Source organism: Osmerus eperlanus, chromosome 11, assembly GCF_963692335.1.
Source record: "Osmerus eperlanus chromosome 11, fOsmEpe2.1, whole genome shotgun sequence".
Classification (NCBI taxonomy): domain Eukaryota; kingdom Metazoa; phylum Chordata; class Actinopteri; order Osmeriformes; family Osmeridae; genus Osmerus; species Osmerus eperlanus.
The window spans coordinates 9664926-9689873 of NC_085028.1; the positions used below are offsets into that span (position 1 = coordinate 9664926).

The window sequence follows — 24948 nt, forward strand, 5'->3', positions numbered from 1 at the left end:
CTTGAATGCAGTTATTTGGGCCCTGTACACAATATTGTAACTAAACAATGTGTACTAACTATTATACATCATGTTTTAGTTCCATTAGCATACATTAATGTTGATGTGCATAAATGCACACACAAACACACACACAATATACTGAGGTATTCTGTATCAATTGAAGCATGTAAAATGCATCTTGTCCAATTGGGTTGGACACATTGTAAAAAATAAGTATCTGGAATGCTTAGTAGTACTTAAACAATGAGAAGTATTATATTTATAAAGAAAGAAGATTTATAAAGAAAGTAGTTTATACATAATTGATCTCCCCGTTCAAATACGCACCTTTCCTTCCCTACCGTTGATGAGATGTAGTTACTTAACACTGTCAATACAGCCAGTTCCTTGACACCCCATCCACCGACCGAAATACTGTTAGAATCATACACTTCTGATCCTTGATTTCATGCAGTTGGAAGTTTGTATGTCGCTTTAGATAAATGCATAAGCTTGATAAAAAATGCTACTGCGATTTCTGAGCTATTAGCCTACCCTTTACTTATTGGCAAACATTTCTAAAATCTACTTGGACGAAGGTAAAAAATTTTTTTTCCAATTATGCTGCCCAGATGCTGCCCCAGTGTTTGAAATCAGTTTCATCACCAAAACACGTGGCAGTGTGTTATCTCGCGAGAAGTCAATGTAAACACACAGCTTTTTCGGGGTTCAATTGAGTTTCCTGCACATCACGGGTAATGACAGCCTTATTCGAGTCGACAGATGTAATGACTTACAAAATAGATCGTATAAGGATGCACCAAAATAATTCTCGGTTCATTAATTTGACATCCAAAAGAAATGTTTCGAAGAATCGTGAAATCGCGAGACATGAGAGATTTTTTCTCTATGATTTACGCTTCTGATTGGCCAAAAAATGTAAAGCACCCGCCTTTTTCTTTTGCCGATTCGCTGAATAAAAATACACTTATTATCTGATTGGGTCGCTGTATAGTTCCGCTACACTGTTTTGGTGTTGGATAAAGAGCTTCGTTCAACTAGCATACTACTAGCCAAACAAGCCAACTTCCAAACAAAACGTATTGGGGTTAGTATGAAATTTCTAAATTATTATGCTTATTTATGATTCATGATTTATTTTATGGTGGCACGCAACCGTCTTTCCATAACATTTGATTTTGGTGTTGTTAAGTCAGAAGAGTTTAGCATTTATCATAGCTAACATACATGCTAGCACGAGCTGGCTAGCTCATTTCTAATTGATTTTAGGTAACAAGCAAGCTACATTCGACTGGTTATTTTTTAATCGCTGCTGTCTATCTATATAGTACATCTTGACATTTACAGTGTCAAGATAGTCCAACAGTTAAATAGTCAAATTCAACTGACAGCGTATCCATCATGTACTGTGCACTCGGGCAAGTGCTTAGTCTAAATATGTTGAACCTTGGGAACAGCTAGTAGTTAGCCATTTAAGTTGCAGTTGTTTGTCGGCATCTTTGTTGTTAAGTAGCTAGAAAGGACGTAAACTAGTTACGAGCAATGATCCATTATGTTGTTACCAGCTTGCAGGTTTGTGTTACTGCTAGTATTGTTGTAAACTCTCTCAGACTAGATATTAAAGTGTGGTTGATATAGCAAATCCGCTATACGAAATAATCAGAATCAGAATAGTGTTTAATCGCCAAGTAAGTGGTCACAAACAAGGAGTTTACTTTGGTGGGCAGGTGCATACGGTAAACATAATAAACAACATAAAATGTACAACAAAATACTGGCATTTGCATATCTATAGACCTCCCAAGTCTGCTCAGCACTGAAGTGCAAAGTTGTTTAAGAAAAATAATGTATTGCTAGCTGCCCAAAGTTCTACAGCCATTGCTAGCAACAAAGTCTCTCAGTCATGTCTTGGTGAAGTTTGTTTAAGTATGTTTAAATCAGAACATTGGCAAATTGGAAATATGGGGTTTCCATCCAAGGTAATGTAGGCTAACAGTGTAATGTTCAATATTTTATTGAATGGCTAAGCAACAATGCAAAATCCTGAGCTGGAGAACATTAGGTCTCTAGTGGATGGGATAGGAGTCTTTTCTCCCTGTCCGTTCTTGACACATTGCACAAAGGATGACTACAGGAATCCTGACTAATAAAATCCCAATACAAGTCATTGACCTCAATAATGTGTTTGTCTGAAGTAACAGTCATATCCCTGTCTTTTTACAGCAGAATAAAGACATAATGGCCTCAGACTCTCCGCGCAGACCAAGTCGCTGTGCTGGAGGGGTTGTGGTACGAGCACAGGCTGCCACGTAAGGAATCCTACACACATACACATTTACTACACCGAACAATCGGAGAGTTCATCATGTGATGGGTTTTAATTATTGATTGTTGTAGTTGACACATTTTATCAGTTGTTGGTAATCCTATATCTGGTCACTCTCAGATTTGGTTGTTATTATTTTTGTCTTCAGAGAATTCCTGTCTCTGCATATTTTAAAGACCCCTAAGAATAAAACATTACGTGGAGAAATAATTATGACTCGTTTATGACAACCTAATATGACTTGTTTCAGCCACTCTTGCAACCACTGCCTCAAACTGTATTTCCATGTTGATTATCCATATAGATAGGTTCTGTAAATGTAATCTGTCATTTCAGGGAGCAGTCATATATGGAAAGTGTTGTGACATTCCTGCAAGATGTTGTCCCACAGGTAGGTTCTCATGTTTTCATACTGCTTGCATTATCTCATTGCTTTCTATTGTCCTCTTAGAGTGGATAAATTACATAAGAGACCTCAATTGCCATGTCCAGTTAAGAAATCAAATTCAAACTGAATGGTGACAAATTCCACATGCATTCTGCCATTGTTGTCATGTCCTATTAATGTCTCCTCTTTTAAGGCATATACTGGAGCGCCCCCTACGGATGAGAAAGAGAAAATTATCTGGGTTCGATTTGAAAAAGCTGACATCAATGGTTAGTAAAGTTTATGGTAACAGTTGATGGTTCAATTCTGTGACAGATCTGAAGTCTCCTAGTAACACTAGTAATCACTGTGTGTGCACTGATTTTACTGATTGTAACTTGTTTAACTGCATGCTCTTAAGGTTCTTCCCTTTGGCACTTATTTGGTTTTCCACCATGTATGTTTCATGTTTTGGCTGCTCGCAATGTTTGGGGCTATCTCGTTGTTATGATCAGTGACCTATGCTCTTTTGTAAAGCTCTCTCTTGGAAGTCGCTTTGGATAAAAGCGTCTGCTAAATGCATAAATGTAAATGTATGTGTGCCAGCCAATCAGATGCTTGCATTCAGTCTGACAGCTGTGTTGCTCAGACATGCTATCATACTCTTGTCTATAGAACATTCAGCTACTTTAGAATTAATTACTACAAACTTTGAATGATTCTTTAAACAGACCTGAAGTATGATATGGTCCCCACAGACGGGGTTTGGTTGTCTGTGAGGGCCATCAGGTCTGGAGGATCCGTTTTTATCACACCCAATAAAAGGGCGACCGTCACCAGAGTAAACATTGTGAAATCTTCAGATAAAACGTAGAAGTGACTGCAATGCAGTGTGTTATATGCATGTTTCGAGGATGTTGTTATGGTAACTATCCTTTTGTCACAGTCATTCTGAATCTCTGAACACTCATAATTTTGAATACCCGTTTCCAGGAGGTGTCTTGTCTTCTTAGGGTCTAACAACAATTTTATTTTTCACAGGTGAAATAAAAAGAGTTAGTGTTAGACAGATGTAATTGTCAAACTCTATGTAGTTCTGTTGATAATTGCTCTGGCCAAAGCAGCACCCAGTCAGATGTCTGACCCCTGCCCTATTTCCCTGTGTCCAGACACGGCTCGCTCTCCAGAGTTCATGGAAATGCATAGCGGCAGCAGCGAACCCCCTCTCTGCCTGATGATTGGCTACTCTGACGGGATGCAAGTCTGGAGCATATCGGTGAGTAGCACTTTGAAATACTTTTTATATTTTTAGTAAAAAAAAAACAACTTCAGACAGTTCTTCTTTAAATCCTTCAGGTCTATTTCTGCTCTTTAAGCACCATTTAGATGAGAATTGGTTTCATTTTGAATTTGTCTTTTTCTGAAAGATATCATTTTGGTGGCAGTGTGTTTGGAAGGAGAGGAAATGTGGGGAGAGAGAGAGGGGATAACATGCGGTAAAGGGCCTGGGCCGGCCAGGCCGCCACAAGGCCTGAGCCTACATGGTGCGTGAATTAGTCCGGTAAACCACTGGGGCGCCTCTTTTGTTGGTCTTTTTAGGGCATGATTTTTTTCTGTAGACCAACCTTAGACTTTTTATTGACAAAACAAATATCTAGGTGTCAAATTTGCATATGTCCTTTTATCCACTAGGTGTCAGTGTTGACTAGTGCAAGGCCATTGTTTTTTATACACTCCGAATTCAATTGAGTTTTTTTTACTTGTATAAATTTACGTATCTATATTGATGACCTAAAGTTCTTAATCAGAGGATATCCCCCAAAACTGCTTACTTTACTGTTTTATATTGTTGATATTCTATGACAATTTAAAATTGAATGTATAATTTTGCATTGTTTTGACTGAATTGACCAGACGCATCTATGACTGATGTGGGTTCAAACAAAACAACAGTACTACAGTAACACTGTAACTTAGAACCAAAGACCTTGGCAACACAACTCTTCAGGAACCTCAATTACCAGCAGCCAAAAGATGCGAGTGACACACACAAACAGGCCTCCGTGGTAGATGGAGCTTCTCGGGTTGATAGGCTGACAGGCTTCTGCATCAGTCCCTGCCCTGATCCTCTCTCCATGTCACTGAGGAAATAGACCCTGCAAGGAGATGGTGGCTGGTTGACATACTCAGGAGGAGATTCATGAAGATGGTGGCTGTTTCATACATTCAGGAGGAGTTTCATGCAGACCTGATGTTTGTTGTTTGAAGGGTTGTGTTTTGGCAGGAGAATGATGGATTGAAATCTGAAAGTGTTAAAGGTGAATCATTTGAAAGACCTCCAGTACTGCTGACCAATGTTATTTAATTAATTTGATCTTTCCATTTTGTTTCTTATATGTGTAGTTGTGAGATGGGCAAAGCCTATAATGTTGGAAAGTTGTTTCTAATGACATTTAAAGTGTCAGATTTTCTTCCAGGAAATATTTGAAATGTATAATTATGGAATTCCTTTTTGGAAAGTTTTGGAAAATCATTACAGGGTTTTGTCAGCTTGGTGAATTAACAAATAACCCACAACTTTTTGCAAAGGCCTCACTTGAGTGCTATCGAGTTACATGCACAGGCTGTCACCGAAACATGCAAACTTCACATACATCCTGTGAGATCTAAACAGACTAAAGTCCTTAATCAGTCCCTTTTATAAACATCCACTGGCCACAAGGGAAACGACACACGCTTTCTCCCTCGGACACACACACACACACACACACACACACTGACAGGCAGAGGCTGTCCACTAAGTTTGGTGTGGCATTGAACAACCTGTGGGCTGTTCATTGCTCTACTGCAGGAACTAAAGAGGAGGCCATATGACCAGTGTTATGTTGTATAGTACCCCGTGAACAGGGTTTTTGGTTACATTGCTATTCGGTTCACTGAGTTGAACTTTCATCAGCTATCACTTCTATCCCACTATCTCCCCTCTTGAGTTTTATTTCTCTGGCAGGTTATGGTGAGGAGGTATCTGGTGTTGCCTTGGGTTCCAAGACGAGATGAAAACACTTTTGTTTCTGGCCCTCAGTGGTTGTGAAGTGTTTTTGACAGTTGCTAAACTGACACCTTCTATAATGGCCTAGAAACGAGAAACAAGACAGTGAAAACACACACACTCACACACAGTTTCATCTTCTTTCATCTGCTGCTGTGCACACGCATTACCGCCCCCTCAGACTCGGATCTTTGACTGGAGAGGTGTCGCCCGCCATGGGCTGATAAGATGCAGACTAGCGTGAGCTAATTGTTGGACTGAAGAGGTGTTGGGAGGGTAATGACCCACTTTGAAGAGTGGTGTGTGGGGCGGCAGTGTTATTATTAAAACTTGCGCAGCTACAGTCCCTGATAGAAGCAGACTGATATTCACACTCGCATGGACACACAGTTTCATCAGCTTCAAAGCAAAGGAGTTGTTAACACTGTCTGCTTTGCGTCCCAGTAGTGAGAATGGTCCGCACATGTATGAGCTTATTTGGCATCATTCATTTTCAGTACACTCAATAAAACAATTCAGTTAAGTACTGAATGTGACCCAAACAGAAAATATATGTCACAGTGGACGATTGTTCAGACCAGAGATTAGAACACCAGTTTCCACAATATCTGACCCACAAATGCAATGAAAGTCAAACAAATAGTGTGTGTATATACACTACCGTTCAAAAGTTTGGGGTCACCCAGACAATTTCGTGTTTGCCATGAAAACTCACACTTTTATTTATCAAATAACTTTCAAAATGAATAGAAAATATAGTCAAGACATTTACAATTAATTATTATTATTAGAAATAATTATTTTTATTTTAAATATAATTTTTTTTCTTCAAACTTTTCTTTCATCAAATAATGCTCCATTTGCAGCAATTACAACATTGCAGACATTTGGCATTCTAATTCTAATCCTTCTAATCATCCATTAGTCTTCTAAGGCAATTAGCAAACACAATGTACCATTCATACAGTAATAGTTGCTGGAAATGGGCCTCTATACACCTATGTAGATATTTCATTAAAAACCAGACGTTTCCACCTAGATACTCATTTACCACATTAACAATGTATAGTGTATTTCTGATTAATTTAACGTTATCTTCATTGAAAAAAACTGTGCTTTTCTTTGAAAAATAAGGACATTTTTAAGTGACCCCGAACTTTTGAATGGTAGTGTATATATATATATATTTTTTAACAAAATGAGCAATTTGGCGCATTGCCTGGCTTGTGGCCTGCTATGAGCTGCTAATGTAATGTCGCACATGTTGCACATGTTGTCTATGTCCCACAGAGCCTCGTAAGGCCAGGATGAGCATAAGGGTAATGCACAATAGCCTTCGTGGCATTATCCTAAAACCTCCACACACAATCCAGAAAATTCCATTACTCTCCATTTCCCACCAACCCCACCACCTCCCTTTTTGTATTTTCCTAGTATCAACGCGCCCAGTGGGTCCCATGCTCTGGGTAATCTCTGAGCCACCGCCTGGACCTGAGCACTTTTAATAAAAACACAGGCTCCAAATCCGCCACTTTGAAAAGACTACTAATTGCGAAAAAGAGCGATCATCCCCTCGGATGGGTTTATGGTCTTAAAACACGCGGATTAAGGCACCGGTAATGTGATAATGCATGTTTCACTGTAATTTAACGCAAAGAAGAAAAAAAAAGAATCACAAAAGTAGGGCTTTGGCTCTTAAAACAATGTGCCATTACATGCGTCAAGCCTCAATTCAAGCCATCAAGGGGCTTGACCCTGCATATCCAAGCATTCATACGTCAGCCTGACACACATGATGCCACACTCTTCTTATCTGCCACTAACCATAATCCTTGTGTATCTACAGTTAACTGTTAGAGTAGATATGGTAACTAACATCCTGCAAGTTCTTGTCTGTGTCCTGGTCCTTTTTTAGAGTACCATAGCTCTTAATGGTCAAAGGGTCAATACCCGTTGAGGTTAAATGTACCTACTACTGCCAGTGGTACCAGTCTGCCGTGAAATCCCCTTGTCACCCTCCCCTCTGGGCCTGCCACAGGAAGAGTAGGCCGCTCGTTTGCATTGCAATGCTACGGGGGACCATTATTCTGAGCTTGGTAGCTTTTACTCTGCGGTTTGGCTGGCACTTTAACCACCGACCCCGACCCCCCCCCCCCCCCCTTCCTACTTCCCTTCTCTGTGCCCCCGTGCCCCCCCCGCCTCCACCATGAGAAACCCATTCCACGCAGTAGGAATAGATTATTTTTCTTACAGTGTGAACAAATCCCTCTTTGTATTCCAGCCCCCCCTGCATCATTGTCTCTCGTCTTTGTCCCTGATGCCGTCCCACACCCCTCCCGTCCTCCTGCCTTCCCCCTGACCTGACTTTTATCCTTCCAACCGGTGCAGCTTGGTCACCATGCTGAGGTCGATAATTCTATTAGGATGTATCGCCGAGTTGGCTGGCCCTGGCCTCAGGATGGAATAGAATGATTGGAAGGATGCGCCTGTTGACTGCAGGAGCGCTCCTAAGAGCATGCTAAACTGGTGACTCCACCAAGGAGTGACTTGTTTATTATGGTGGAGATGCAGCTAATGATGATACTAATAAGATTATAGGGCTGTGTTTCATTATCTTCTTTGACAGATATCTAAAATGTGTAGAATGTTGTGGGATGATTGTTGGAGTGCTCTATGCTCAATGGATTTGCTGTACCTCATTTGTCAATGGGTGGACTGGTACACAGAGTATCTAAAGGCTGAATACAAAATTACCCCTTTTTTTGTTTTTTTTCCCTTGAGAAGAGGCATTTTTAAACATGGCCTTTTTCCATTAAGGTCATTTAAACACAACCTCCACATTTTTACTGACAATCCCTACAAACTAAGCATCTAAATGCCCTGCAAAGCCAGGTCAGCAATTAAACCAGCTTTTATCCACTGGTGCGAACATTGAAACGGTTATCTCTTCTTCCTCTTCAGGATCATATCTTTCAGAGCCCTTTCACACTATTCAAAAGCCATCAGACTAAACGAGCTGGGTTCTTAGACTGAGACAGCATTGTCTCCCCTGTCCATGTCTGAGTTTAGAGTCATTGATGTGGCTTGGAAGCTATACATTGTCTTGTGGTTGAATCTGGGTTTATCATTGGTTTATTATGATGGAGACACAAGTGTACAGTCTGGCACAGCATGAAAGTCCTGAAGTGTGTGTAGGCCTCATTGTATAGAATGTGCTAGTTATTACCATGAGCGTTTATGCAGTGTGTTACAATCTATGTACATGTGTCTGTGAGTCTGGTTTTTATACCCCAGTAATGTGTTTGTGTTTCTCCTCAGTTGAGTGGCGAGGCCCAGGAGCTGTTCTCTGTGCGCCATGGCCCAGTGCGAGCGGCCCGCGTCCTGCCAGCTCCCCTCATCAGTAAGTATCTATGAGAGAGAGATATAATGGTACAATAACAATATTCTAATTCTATTCCCTGCCGTCACATCCCCAAGATTCAGACTTCACTGCCAACACATCACAGTCAATACAGGCCCACGCTGGCCTGGTAAACATACTAGAAATTTAGTTTAGTTATAGCTTGAGGAGTCAGTCGTGACTCATGATTCAATCAAACACTTTTTTAGTTGAGGACTCAATCTAGCCTAGAGCAAAAGCAGACCAGCTTTCCATCTTAGAGTTAGTTATATTTGAGGTCATATCCCATATCCTTTGACTGTGATGCACATCGTGTACGACTGCGCTTTCAAGAGATGCTGTCCCAAGACGCTGTCGTTCCAGAATTGAGAGGAGAGCTCAGCTGTTTTCACCTTGTCATGTCACATGAACTGCTTCACCACTCCTCTGTCCACCGCTTTCTCTGCAATATTTATCCACCAAATATGCAGAAGTGGTGGAAATGTGCTGTAGCTGAATTTATGCACTTCAAAGCACATTCGCCTTGTTTTTTTTCCTCCTTTGTGCGTTTTGCAATGCTACAAAGAATTTTCTTTCTCCAAAAAAGGAATCACTTGGATATTTTGAAATCTGTTGTCAGTGTTCAAGGACGATAGTTGAAATTAGGTTAAGTGTGTCATAATTCAAGCAGTTTGGGGTTGCAAAGTTTTTTTTTCACAGTGATACATCATGGTGAAATTAAAGACTGCTGCCCTCTGTTTCTTACTAGAGGCTCTTGCCAGAGCCCTCCTTCTATGTCTTCCATGTTCTCATCTTAATATTAAAGTCAGTCCTTGAAGATTAGTGTTGGCCTGGCCTCAGCTGCCTCTGGCTGCCTCTGAAGTGAGAGACTTTTCCGGCAAACTGCGAGTAAACCTCTCTCTCGATCTATCTATTGATCGTTTCTCTACCTTTATCTAACAATCTCTCTGTCCCTCTGCTCAAGTTCCCTTTTTCATGCTCTCTTTTCCCTTGTAAATTTTTTTTCTCCTACCTATTTTCTCCCTCTACCCTTCCATTTCCTCTCCCCCCTGTACCTCCTTGAATCTCTGATCACAACTGTCTCATCAGCCATATTGTATTATGGGGAGTAATTGCATTTATTAAAGGTTAGCCAAGGAAGAGAAACAGCCCAAAGAACATACTCAGGGTTTTTATCTAATCATTTTCAATCAGACCACAAATAAAAGGGAAGAAAAGGTGAAGGATTACCTCTGCACGCCATGGGCCAGCAGTGCTTTTAGGATTTTTTTTGTGCTTTTTTTTCTTCTAATAGCGAGGTAACTGGTAGAGTGAAGTAAAAAAAACAAGCCTGTGGAAATGTTTCATTGGTTTATTCGTCCCCATACTCCCATCCACACATATAGAAAAAATATCAGGATCAAAGTTTATTTTTAACTATTACTGTTGTGATAAATTGACTTATTCCCCGGCAATGCACCTGATTCTATCTAATATAAAGCATTCACATATCTAAGGCCCAGATTCAATTGGATTTCCTTTGTTCCGCCAATTTGTTCTTCTCCAGCCATGAAGTTTGAATCTGCTGTCACTGCAGGTATCATTCAGCGCTGTGAGAAGCACCCTGAACTGTTAGCATGTGGCATTTCTTGGTGAGAAAATCAGCTTTTTGTTCTCGGTCCATGTTCCGGTCCTTTGGCAGATTTCAACAATGCACAATGACAGCATTGAAAGGGGGCTCTGGAAGGGGATGAAAGCTAACTACAGTAATAGGAAGCAGCAGACACCCGACACATGAGGGGAGCGATTCTCTCTGTGGAATATAGAAATGGATTGTACTAGCGGAGGGGAGGACACTGATTGCAATCTGCCAGGGCGCAAACAGTGTTGCACTGTGGCCGGCTGTTAAAAGGCCAATTGTTTGGGATGTGGAGCCTGGGTGGGCGGATTTGGGAAAAGTCCCGAAAATAGGTGTTGATTCTAATAAGGCAAGGTTCCTTTTCCCAGAATAGAGGAGGAAACAGCGGTTTTCCGAAGAGGAACAAATCCGTTTCTCCACTCTCCCAGGGTTTGCATCCTCCATCCTTTTGGACAACTGACCCTCCAAGTGTCCTCAAATACAATAGATGATCATTGACCATGTTTGGAATATGCCGTAGTCAGCTGTTGCTCCTTTTAACTTGTTGAACAGAGAAGTCTCTGACGTATATATCTACCTCGCATGGCCATCATTTAAACTGTTTTATTTTCTGAAACTGAAAGTAACTTTGACAGCAATTACAGTCCTAAACCTAATTCTATTATAAATGAGATCAAAACCAGCTATCGTTCACGAATAGATGTATGTACATTTACATTTAGTCATTTAGCAGACGCTCTTATCCAGAGCGACTTACAGTAAGTATAGGGACATTCCCCCCCGAGGCAAGTAGGGTGAAGTGCCTTGCCCAAGGACACAACGTCATTTGGCACGGCCAGGGAATCGAACCGGCAACCTTCTGATTAATAGCCCGACTCCCTAACCGCTCAGCCATCAGACCCACATTTGAATGAAACTGAGCAGATTTACTTGCAATCAATGCAGAATAACTCTGATTTTTGTCATCAGATAATAGGCCTATTAAAAAAAAAAAAAAACTTTTACTAAACGCTTGATTTACTAAATGGAAACCATTTCGTCTTCATGAGCCATCACATTTGTAATACAGCTCAATATTGTAACTGCTTGAGATGTCTGATGACAGAAATATGAGGACAGAAGGTTCTGGAGTGTGAGGGGTTGGAGGAGCAACATTCTCGGCTCCCACACCACACCACAGGAACTTACACTGATTACTGTCAAGCCCAAATTACAGCCCTCTAAAGGCTAACATCTTCCTCAGGCCCCCATACCCCCATTTTCAGTCTTTAAAACTGGACTAACGAAGGAAAATCTGTGATCTATATTATTAATGTTACAAGATTTCTCCACCCTTAACAGAGGGACAAATGGGAAGCCTCCCATTTCTCTTTCTCTTCTTGCTTTCTGTACTATACCCTTTTCTCTCTCCTCTAGTGTGCCTCAGTGTGGAAATATGTGAATTCAACACATTGCTAAGGGTGGCGTATCAAAGTCTCCTTTTTAATGTCAATATAATTACATTTGATTCCCCATAAATCTTAATGCAAACCGGGCATTATTTGATGGTCCGTGTTGATGAGTCCCTACTAAGTTAACAGATACAAGATGAGGGGAGCGGAGGAAAAACATCCAAAAACAATTAGGAAAATATATATATATATATAATATTCTTTATGGATATTTTGACTCCCCTCATACTATGATTTGTGGGCAGTTGTTATAATGTAATCAACACACTTCCTGGAGTGGTAGCAGACCTCCCAGTGGCCTCTTTAATGAACGTCTCTCTTTGTTGTGTCACTCAGTTGTACAATTCTTCAGTCCCTCATCCTCTTCCTCTTGTGCTTTCTAGATCCTCTGAATGTGGACGGTTTTGCAGACAAGAGACCGCTACTGGGGGTGTGCAAGAGTACCTCAGGGTAAGTTATGACCCTGAACCTGATGCCTGTGACATCACTTCCTAGGTCAACTGGAAGTGGATTATGTCTTGCACTTTCCCATTCCAGTTTAAGTATTGTTAAACTCACAATGTCCAAACATGCCCAATCCTTAAAAGGACTTTGGACTCAGGAATGAGTCTTATAGTGACCTGGCACAAAAACCTTACAGTATAATACTTTCCTCCATTGTAGGAAAGTGGATTTTACTGACGTCAATTAAACAGAGCTACAGTCCATTAGCTGTAACCAAATGGCATTTTGAAGGAGGTCAAAGTTGAATCCTGCTCACTCACTCACTTGTAATTCAGTTTCCATATGTGCTAACCATGACCATTGGTCGGTGGTGATGTACGTCAGTTGGCGTTGAAGCAGACTCTTTTTTTATTGGGTGCCCCTTTTTGACTTGTCTGTTGCATGATGAGAAGAGTCGTGTCTGCTCTAGTCATTCTACTTCTCTGGCCTGCCTCTGTTTTCTGCTTGATCATTTAGACCCCTTGTCACGGCAACATGACCGAGTCACGTGTTATGTACTAGTCTGGTCGTAACAGATTTTGGTTGGCATATTTTGATTATCAAACATTCTATTCAAACTATTCAAATTATCAAACAAACATGTGCTTGAATGTTGTTTTGATGTTACTGATAGTGGTTAATAAAGTAAAATAATATGGCAGCACAGCAAAATAAGCCTGGCTTATTTAGTAAACTCACTTTATGGAACAGGGCCCAGGTCATATAGCATTACAACATTGTGAACAAGATATGCTGTTGGCTATTGGTAGGTTTATCCTTATTTGATCATTGTAGGCTTGCTTTGTGATTGACAAAATGCAGTTGGATAAACCACTGACTTGGGGGAGTACATAGAGTACCAGAGACTTTTGAAACACAACATGGAGGAGGTAAACATAGTCCCTTGAATGTCCTGTCACTGTTGTCTTTATGACATTTTCCCTTTTAAAAAGTGTGGAAAGGGGGGAGTGTTTTGACTGTTCTCCATGACATTCAGATGTTTTGAGGTACAAATCTTAAGTTTGAAAGCCTGTAATTTTCGGTGTGTAATAACAAGCATCAAAGGACCCCACCCCCACCCTTGCGTACGCTGTCGGGGCCCAGGGTGTGATCGTCTGGGATAGAACCAGCCTTTGGGATTGCTGGTCAGGCTGACTAAAGCTGGGTATTGGAGCAACTGGAGTTTCAGAACCTCCCTTCATAGAGGGAGAAAGAGAGAGACAGAAAGAAGAGAAGATCAAGCAGACATGTGGCCACTTGGGGAGTGGGGAGTGGGCACACCATGTCCTGACCTGGTAAAGGGGGGGAGAGAGGGAATGAAAGTGTGGGAGTGAAATGCAGAGAGAACTCCGGGCGTGCTGCTTTAGTCTCTACATACACAGCCCTTTGCTCTCCCTCCCACCATCCTAACCCAGGCTCCTCCCATCTTCCCTGCTCCTCTTCCAGAACAGCACAAAATTTAACTCGATATTTCCTCCCCGGGAAATGAAATAAGGAAGTCTGTCTTCGGCTGGACATTGATGAGGACCACCTTCCCGATGTTTTCCAGGGACTGCGGCCGCCGCCGCTGCAGCGTTTGCCATGTCGTCACTGACGCAGACACAGGGAGGGTTTTGACGGTTTGGCTGAGCACCCATGCGACGCTTGGCGATAATGCTGAAAACATGCACTGTGTTGAAAGGCAGAAACTCTGACCTCTGGCTGAATGGCAAGGCCCGTGGCGTCTTGTAGAGAAGTGTTTGGTGAACACTACATTAATAGGCAGGAAAACCCCCTAAGGGCACAGTACTTTCCATTGGGCTGGGTCGTACACTTACTAAGGTCCTCACACAGTTTTTAGCATATAATCATTTTGAAATAACAGCTTTTGTCAACCACCAAAAAGGATGCCGTCTTGACACTTAAATGGAAAACAGATTGGAGTCTTGGCCGCTACAGGAGCGCCGGTTTAGGAGTTGGTTCAGTCAGCTCTAGGCTTAGATTACAAGATCTGCAAATTAAAGGAAAACCAGAGAATGAAAAAAAAAGTGTGCCGATCCCTCTATTTGTGGACTAACCCAGCCAGGCACACTCAACATAATTTTATCAATGGAAAGGATTATACTTTAAGTCCCAACAATGTATGGATCTAGTGATTTTCCTGACAGCAAAGTTACATGTGCGTCCCCTTCATGCTCTGCACCGGTGCCAGTGGGCTTTGGGAATTAGTCAAGAATGCCTGTGCCATTGCAAGCCCTGGTATGCCTCCTCACAGATCTGGAAAGGATTTGTGTTTTCCAACCCCTGCCGTCATTCTTATTCTTTTCTTTCATTCTAATAAGGTCTGCAGGTATTACAATTTTGAAAGATTTAAGGCTGCTTTTTCACAACGAAGGCAAATTGTATGGGTAATGCAGAGGTGCTTAACCATTTGTGGGTGTCTCAGAGGACACTCTCCTAGGGTAAATGTTGATTGCCACGAAGCTTGCCTTTTATCCTCCAGACTGAGAACTGGACTGTTGCAGTCTCAGAGAAGTCTGTCAGTAGATTCACTGACGTTTTCACCCCTCCAGATGCTTCTTGTGGGTGCATTTGTTTTTCTGTCTCTGTCTCTGTCTGTCTGTCTGTCTCTCTGTCTCTGTCTCTCTGTTCTAACCAATATAGTCTTCTGTCATAATGGAGATTACTACGTCATTAGTTTTTTGGGGTCCCTCGACACTTGGAGACTACAGTGATATCGTGTGGTCACCATGGCTACGTGAGCCTGTGTTGACCCCCCCAAAAGGCCCTGGGCAGCAGCTGTAGTGTAACCTGCCACCACTGTCTGACTTTTCAGTCTCTTTTAAATGGTATCTCTGTGATTTACAATTCTGTAATTCAAATTCTGGAGTATATTTTTGTCAAATATTAAGTATTATTACTTAATACAATTAATTTCCAGTTTTTCTTATGAAATAACATAAATATTAAATTTTTTAGGTTGTTTTGGAATTCTGAGGCAGCAAAATATATAGTATCTTGTCTATACAAACAACCATGACAGAAATAATGGTTCATCGCTAACAGATAACAGTGTAATAAATCTGCGGGCTAAGTCAAGGTTTTTCAAAACTGAGGATAGAATGTGTTTAAAGTAAGTATAAACATCACATTTTATCTGTGCTTTTATGTACATTTAGTCATTTAACAGACGCTCTGCATCTGCATCAAAACCCCATTTGTAATCAAAATGGACACCTGTAAACAAGGCGAGAGTGATCCTAAAGGATACATGTCATGTCCCTGTCCAGTGTCTTTATCCAAAGCCTCTATAGTAAGTCCTGTTGTCACCTAATGGCTCGTTATTAATTACAGTATTGCAGGCGATAAACCCCACTCATTCAACATAACATTTAAAAGAAAGCCTTATGTGATACTAAGCCTCACTTTTCATTGCATTTTCATGACAGATTTAGCCAAACAGATGCGAGGTGTCCCCCTTTCTAAAGTGTATTAAATGGAAATCTGCAAGTGTTTGTATTAAAAGAAGCACCAGATTAAAGGGATTTGGATATGTGACGCTTTTTAAAGCTAGCATGAGACCAGTGGTTCTTCTCTCAGGCACACTATGATCCTTGTACTCCATGCACACACAAACATACACACACACGCACACACACTCACTACAGCCAATGTGTGCGGTCCATTGGCTATGAAGTTTGTTAATAATTCAAGACGAATCAAGAGTCTGAGCAGCTGTATGACCTCTATTCTAATATTGGTGCCCTTTGTGCTTACAATGTTTCCTAGTTGATTCAAACACATTAAAGTGTGTGCAGGACTCAAGTACATTTAGAAATGGATACTGATCTTTGTTTATAAAAAATCTGTCACTGTGGATGTCGTGATCACTTAAAAAAATGTTTGGATGAAATCATGCGCTTTTGTCTTGTTTTCATGAATGGCGAATGTCTGTAATCTCATCCTAACTTCCTATTTTTTGGGGCAGGCATACTGGTAAAACTGGCCAGTCTCTGGCTTCGTTTTGAAGAGTTTATTTTGACTTGCACGTCTGTTTTCTGTCTGCCGAAAATATGTTCTGCCTCACCAGTTTTCCCTCTTCAAATAGGAGGTCAGATTAAACACAGTAGTACTGGAAGTAGTATACATAAACATTTCCTTGACTGTCGGAATTATGTGTAATTTTTTTTCAGTTGACAGAATAGCCCATACAGTGTGCTTGCTTACATTTCTGACAATGCTGTCCATGACAATTAATTAGATACATTTTCATAATTTTGTCTGTGCAAGGATGACATATAACCAATTTAGTGAAACCAAGGTTAACCCTCGTGCTGCCTTCGGGTCACATGACCCAAAGGTTCATAACGAACCATCGTTGTGTTTACCCAATTTTACCCAATACAAAAACAAATTAAAATAATTTTCTTTTAACCATCGCAATGTGGGGGGTCTGAGACAGCCTAGCTGTTAAAAGAAAATGCTTCACTTTGTCTTTGTATGCGGTAAATTTGTCGCAATACCACGGTGGGTCACAATGACTGATGGGTCAGAATGACCCGAAGATAACACAAGGGTTAAGTACCTCTCCTGGAAAGAAACCAGTACACTACTTTAACATGGGATTTGAACCAGGGTTCAGCTCGTTACGTAGACATATTTTCAACTTGGAAGCTGTTACTGTCGATAAGAGAGTGGAATGGACCAGAGGGATGCTAACGGTATTTAGCACTCAGTCGTTCAGTCATGGATTCTCCTTCCTCTTAAGTTGCTCTGAGAGTCTGCAGGTGCAGGTTGCTCCTTAGATCTTGGCTCGGTGCATTTCGTGCAGACTGTACAGTCATATAACTCAAGGTCTCTAAGGAAAAGAAGACTCCTTTGAAATGTGTCTTTGAGGAGTTTAAAGCAGTCTGCCATATTTTCCATTTGTATGTTTTCATTCTGTCACTGATAGCTATATTTGTTTCTTAATTACCAAAATGACTCATTGGGCTTTTGAAAAATAATATATCTTTTGTACTACTTTTACCCTCATCAATTGTTACACATTAAGTTGGTATATTGCAAGTTATGGGTTATTAATAAATACTCATAATTCTATGATATGAGAGCATTTTAACTCCTGAGATTAATGCTGCCTTCATCTCTGTTGGATATTGATTCGGTGGTATTGTTTCCTTATGTTATATGTAATTTAATGTTCCAGGCCATTAAATTATATTGATGGATATCTCATAATGTGACTCTATTCTGTTATTGTCTAAGTGGCCAGTGTCTTATCAGACAGTCTTTTTTTACAAGGAGTAAAGTTTGAGTTGCTTCTGTGTAGTGCCACCTGTGTGACTGTTGTGTGGTTTAGTCATTGAACACTGTGGCAAAAGAACACAGTTGCATCACTGGGGAATGTGTTTTCAATATGCCGTTGTACTGTACTGAACGTAGAGGATTTTTTTTTCTGGAAGGGCTGCAGACATGAAGTTGCGGTTGAACTTTTTACCCTAATTACTTTCCCGCTAATGCCCGCGGCGTGCCGGAATCACTGTGGCCCCCCTTGGGCCCGCAGCAGCCTCTGATGTGGCCAGCGTTTGTTGTGTGTTGAGTCCGAGAAGAGGAAGAGGACGGGAGGAGAAGGCGTTTGGAGGGGAAAGGATGTGTGGAGAAAGAAGTGGGTGGGGGGGTGGGGTGGTGGGGGGTTGGAAGAACTAGTCAAACCTCCTGAATGTTGTCTCTTTTGCCACCCACATCTCTTGATTCCTATGTAAATACTGTAATTGCTGTCATATGTACCTTTTGTTTTTGTCTGCAAGTAGAAAAGAGTGTTTTAAATCAAGGACAGGGAGTTTGATCTTGGTCCAAAGATTAGTTCTGCAAATTTGTATGTCCTTAGTTTAAAAAATAAAAAAAGGATTTTCCTGACAAAGTATGTCTCAAAGAAGCAAGCAAAACAAGATGTGATTACATTTTAAATAAACAGATCTTCATAACATCCAATACTAACATAATTAGTCTAAAATAGGTGCATTTGGATGGGTGATTTGCTGAGCACTTCTTCCAAAATTTTGGTTGCTGTTAAAATATATATTTACGGTGGACGCATCCTACAAAGTTCAACCCATTTGTTGATGCGAGTACAAGAATACCCAAAGTTGGTATGAAATGGTATTCCTGATGTGGGCATTCTCATCCCCTCTCACAACACTTCCAGCCTGCTGACATCCCGATCAACATCATGATTGAAGGTTGTGTTTGTTTTGCATTTCCACCGTGTGATTGTAGTTCACATTCAGGCAGCTCGTAAAAAATGGGCTGCATTCGGAAACGTGATGACGTTCTTCCCTTGTAAATACATTTATTTGCCTCGTTTTAAATCCCTTTCCAGGTTTTCCCCTGCGGATCGCCCTGCCACAAGAAGTGGATGCGGTTTTTATTCATCGGTTCACTTTCATAAAACAAAAATCCTACAGATTAAAACCCTTCCAATTCCGTCGACAAGAAGTCACCCTTTCAGAGAAGCGCAAGCACAGCACACTAGTGTTACAGCTAAAATAACAGATGCCATAATGTTTCTTAAAAAAGCATATCATTAAATGGTATGTGTTTGACATAATGGCCATAACGACCAATGTAAGCCGTTGTGTTGCTAAAATAGAGACTCACTCTCCGGTTGTAAAAGTCTCATACGGATTCTGTGTCAACAGGTTTCTTTTTTTTTATGTCTGCTAGCTACAGTAGCAGCACTGGATAGTAAATGACCCTGATTCATGGTTCTTTTTATTGGTGAGCCTTTTTTGACAGGAGATGGATTTAGCAGGTTGCTAAATGCCTGTCTTATTTTAGATTTTTTTTTTCATTACTTTACAACATAGTACTTTGTAATTATCTAGTAATTTAGGATTAGGCAAATTCCTGTCTGATATATTGTGAGGTTGGAAAAGGCCAAGGTCATCCATTTTTCAATTCAGACCACTTAGTCTTTAACCCTTGTGTTATCTTCGGGTCATTCTGACCCATCAGCCGTGTGACCCACCGTCGTATTGCGACAAATTTACCCCATACAAAAACAAAGTGAAGCATTTTCTTTTAACCGTTGGGCTGTCGCAGACCCCCCACATTGCAAAGGTTAAAAGAAAATTATTTTTATTTGTTTTTGTATTGGGTAAAACTGGGTAAACACAACGATGGTTCGTTATGAACCTTTGGGTCATGTGACCCGAAGGCAGCACAAGGGTTAAGCTGGAGGTCAAACTGCCTGTCTCAGCTGTGTGTGTGTGTGTGTGATATTTTTCCAGACATAACCTGGAATTCCTTTTCCCTGTTTTGCACCTTCTCAAAGAAAATACAATGTACAGTCATTGTACAATGGAAATGGCCTGATAGTCTGAATATGAATATTTTGCAGTGTGTGTTTATCTTGCTCTCACACAGCAACTGTTTTTGACCCCTTTCTATCCATCAGACCCAAAGACCAGCTTGAGTAATAGTAATTGACACGTTGATCTAATAGCCATCATAACAGTCCTATTACTGAGCCAGGGAATGGCGCTCAGTGTCACCTTAACATGTGCAAGGACTGACAGTCAGCCATGATCCATAATGATCATTGTGATTTAGCCCTGCTTTCAACCCACGCCTCCAAGTCCCCAGCACCAGGAAATCATATTACCACTGACCCTGCGTTGCTTCCATTAGAACTGAGTCATTTATTAAAATACTGCCAAAGCAAAACAATGGAATTGTGGGACATTTTGATTCTATAATAGATGACTATCACCGTCCCATGAATCAATTCCAGGGTTCGTTGCTTGCAAAAAGCTTTGAATTAGATTGATCTGACCCTGATAATGCTGAAATCGATGAAGCAGCCGCCAGCAAACAGGTTTTTGAAAAGTGCAATATATTAATTGCAAGGTTTTACATTGAATCGGTAATCCTAGCTTTGCCGGGACACAGACGGGTGTGGTGTTGTCTCACTGTGAGGTCTCCAGGAAAAGCCCTTCTGACTAGCAGTAGGTAGGTGTACTGCTCTGGAGATCTGAATACAGACTCCCACTCCTAATGGGACACCTCTTTTATCTTCTTTCTTACTGCTTACAGAGAGTGAAGGGTGGAATGCACTCACACTGACATGCACACAGTGTCGGACAGACCGACAGACACATGCACACAGTGTGCTCACACAGCTCCGAGACAGTGTTTTATTTCTCTGTCTTGACTGAGAGATCTGAGGGCTCCCGTGGCGCCGTGGCTGCAGCAAACTGTCCAGCCGCTGGCTTGGGAAGCGTTCTCCAGCAGCCAGAGTGTGTGTACAGTATGCATGTGTGCCCCGTGGGCGGGTGTGTTATACACAACGTCAGGGAGTGTGTATGTCAGGGTTTGGAAGTTGTGGCAGGGCTGAATTGGTTTATATTGTATGAGTGTTTGTGTGCGAGAGCTTGTGTGTGTTTCAATATATCGGTTGCTGTGAGACAGCGAGGGGTCGAGTGTCAGAGTTGGGTGTCAGAAGTTCGTGCGAGAGAGAGGATAGGATGGGGAAGGAAAGAGTGAGACAGTGGGAGAAAGGGGGGAGACAGAAGAGAGAGAGAGAGAGAGGGAGGCAGGCAGAGGCAGAGGCAGAGACAGAGCAAGCTGGGTGTTGGGTGATTCTTTTGGCTCCGTCTTGGGGAGTGTGGAGCAGTGTTCGTGTCTGCGGCGTCTAGCCTAGCTCCCTGTTGTGGTGTTGCTTACACGCTCACACTAATCCTGTCATGGTCTCACTCTAAACACACACTGGAACCACCGGCCTGGTAAGATCAAAGAGTGGCGAACCCTGACATGGTCCCCCCTGAAAGCACATTTACAGGCCTTGAGTCCTGTACGGCCCAAAAGCTCTTCACAAGCTGTACATTCTGTCCGTTACCATTTAATAAATAAGAACAAGATTTCCAACAAGAAACAGCCAAGCTAGCCTAGCTTAAAATTGCCTAGCATGTTTGGTTGCACGCATATTCAACTTCCATAAATTCGTCCAAAGGAAGATGAATTTCCTTTCAATCTGGTTTCTATTGGTTTCTCTTTGCCAGGGACTTTTTCCTGCCACTGTGCCTCTGTTTGCCCTTTTGGGGCCTCCTGTCCAGCGGCACAGACAGTAATACTGTTTGGCGTTTGCTGCTATGGCAAAAGCTAAAATAAATACTGTGTACAGAGGGTCGAACATGAACACCACTTACATAAATACCATGTCTACTTGACCAGAGAATAAACGAGGAAACAAAATCAGAAAAAGAATATTCCAGTAGAAAGTGAGAGAGAAGGATTTCACCGGCAAAGTTCAAAGTTCTCTCATTGAGAGAATTACGACAAATTAAAACTCTTTATCTGGTCTCGATCACTGCTACGACATGGGGCTATCGAGTAGCACATGGCTGTGACGTCCCACAGCTTTTTCACATTGAACTCCCCTTAAGTGCTTCCATGTTCGTGGCAATTTGTGGCCACTTTAAGATGTCTTGGCCGCTTTGTGATGCCCTGATATGTGCAAATTTCAAAAAAGGGAATTTCTTTCAATGGCTCGCCCGCAGTATTTCATCCACTGTTTGTGTCTGTCGAGAGGTCTGAATGGGATTAGCAGATCTTCTTCCGCCATTAAAAGACAAGGAGTGGCGGTGCTTGAGAAGGCAGACGGACATTACATCTGTAATGCGACCACAAGAGACCATTTGGTCACTGAATTCGCATGGTGATATGTATTATGACTTCTGTCCTAAGCTTACACAGCTGTTGTGCATGAAGGAGGTGGAGCCTAATAACTTGTTACTCATGGCAAATGCCTTAGGGGGAACCTGTTCATAAATTGTCAATCCTCTGTCATTATTTAGGCTCGTTGGGATGACATATGTGGTTGTTGGACCGTAAGAGAAGATCCACATTGATCAAGTCATCAATTGACTTCCTTGCCTATTGACTAATCTCGTAACCATCACAAATCAATATGTCGGGAGTCTAGGATAGTACCTTACGCAACCACTTCAAAGTTTATTAAGTTTTACATTGACTGTGATGACAGACCATTATTACTATTCAATGGGAAATCAAAGCAACATTTCTAAACCAGAATGTTATAAAGTCAAGCGTTTCGGAGCCAATTTCTTTTTGCATCTCAAATGTTCTGCAGAGCCGCAGGCAGAGATTGATGAGGATTACAATTGGATTGAATATGAACCAGAGGAGTAAATAGGCTTCTGAAAGCCAATAGCCCCATGTCTTTCGAAACAAAACCAATTCTACATCTCAGCCTCGTATCTATATAGAGTGCTGGCCAATGAGGCACCACAAGCTTTGCCAGTGGGGATCGAAAGTTAGAGACAAGGGAAAGAGGCTTGATGAGAATTTATGTTAGAATTTCCCTCTATCTGTTGATAGAGAAGCGTCCAGAAAATGTGTGCATTACATGACAAAGCATTTCCCTTCTTGTGTTTTCCCTTTCATTGTTGGTATTTTTGTGGAAGCAGGCCAGAAAGAGCCTTCTGGAATGGAAACATATACTGTGTGAAACCTCCAGAGACTTTGGAGAGGAAAGGAAGAGATGCTTCTTGCAGCCACACAAAGGCTGTGTGTGTCAGAGTTTACGCTTGGCAAAAGAACATGAAGTCATGCATCAAATAATATTGCCTGCTGAAGATCAGTGTTCCAAATTGATCTTTGATGTGTAAAATGTTTGTGTTTAAAGAACAAGCCCCCCGTACTGCTGTGTGGACCTGTACTCTCTACGGACAGGGGAGATGGTCAAGTCTATTCAGTTCAAAACACCCATCTACGACCTACACTGCAACAAAGAGTATGTGCAATCTTTCCCACTTTTTACTACACAATGCTGAGCTCAGTGGTAGGACTAGTTTATTGAATTGTAGTGTATTCATTAAAAGCGGTGTGGAGAAAGACCGTCAAGTCCAAGATGAACTAATGCCATTCTGGCACCAGCAAGATGTATTGATCATGTTGCTTGATAAGAAATGCACTGGTTCTATTATTGTTTGCCTAAATATGATTTTTTTTATTCTTTCAGGATTCTGGTTGTTGTCCTGCAAGAGAAGATAGCTGCATTTGATAGCTGTACCTTCACCAAAAAATTCTTTGTTACAAGTAAGCCACTGTGAACTCTGCGACATCTACAAGGGACTTTTTATGTGTCGTTTAACACCAGAACAAGTTTATTTTCTTTGTCACTTTCATCCATAACAAGCTAAAAGCAGGAATTCCCCTCTGATTAACTTCACACATTGTACCTCTTATCAGCTTGCAGCACACTTGCAACACAAATACACAGACATTTTAGTCAAGAAGCTTTATAAATAGCTGAATGCTATTTACACCTACTAAAAAGAGACATGGAATAAGTTCAGATAGATGAAGGCATTCGCAAACAGTTTTTATTGATATGTCAAAATATATATTTTTACTTCCCAAACCCTCTACTGATGCTAATGTCCCTATAATAATAGGAAAACAAGTCAAAGACCAAAACACATCATAAGACCATCGCTGTCCACTTAAGTCATTGACTGCAGTAAACTGCCATTAGAACCAGCTTTAATGTGTCTTGTCTTTGTCTGCCTGCCTTCCCAGTCGGTCTGGGCCACAGGAAACCAAACATACTCAATAGTTATTAAATGTTCTATTGAATGAGGCTTCCGGATTGTAACATAGAGACACGTCTTTTGGGGCGGAAGAGGGGCAAGCACGATAGCATCCTGTGATGTGGGTCCTGATTTGATGAGGTGGCGTGTCTCTGTACAGTGTTGTTCTTCAGGGAGGAGATGGTTTTTGAGTGCTCAGGGCAGATGTTTTAACGTTCCTCTAGACTCTCTTGAATGGTATAGACCATGGATATGCCTCTAAAATGTTATTTTTTTTGAGGATAGGACTTTGGTAATAATATTTTGAGTACTCTCCTTTGCTTCACTGATTTTTCATTTTTATTTTCAAATTTATTCCATGATCCTGAGCTATTGTTTATCTTTCACTCTGGATATTTTCACTCTGGATTTACCAGTGCTTTTGTATAATAAATTCTTAAACATTTCTTTGAGAACTTTCACGTAGACATTTGGACTTTGTTCATTCCCCTTTCCTCAGTTTATTCTCCTCCCCTCCCTCCCCTCTTTCTTCTCCTCTGTTCCTCCTCTCTTCACCTCTCCTCCCCTCTTCCTTCCCTCCTCTCCCCTCTCCCCACACAGGATGTGTCAGACACATGTTATCTCACTGCCTGGGCTCCCCTTGGCCTTGGAGAGGCACAA

The 24948-nt window shown here is 41.3% G+C and overlaps 1 protein-coding gene across 1 annotated transcript in view; it reads left to right on the forward strand.

The window, feature by feature from the left end:
- The first annotated feature begins 984 nt into the window (after window positions 1-984).
- The window catches only part of bcas3 (BCAS3 microtubule associated cell migration factor), a 196725-nt gene continuing 172761 nt past the window's right edge, over window positions 985-24948 (forward strand). The window contains exons 1-9 of the mRNA XM_062473142.1: window positions 985-1094; window positions 2230-2312; window positions 2666-2720; window positions 2911-2986; window positions 3866-3972; window positions 9064-9145; window positions 12598-12664; window positions 23382-23489; window positions 23718-23794. Coding sequence (XP_062329126.1) covers window positions 2242-2312; window positions 2666-2720; window positions 2911-2986; window positions 3866-3972; window positions 9064-9145; window positions 12598-12664; window positions 23382-23489; window positions 23718-23794 — 643 coding nt within the window. The 5' untranslated portion in view covers window positions 985-1094; window positions 2230-2241. The remainder of the gene's footprint in view (window positions 1095-2229; window positions 2313-2665; window positions 2721-2910; window positions 2987-3865; window positions 3973-9063; window positions 9146-12597; window positions 12665-23381; window positions 23490-23717; window positions 23795-24948) is intronic.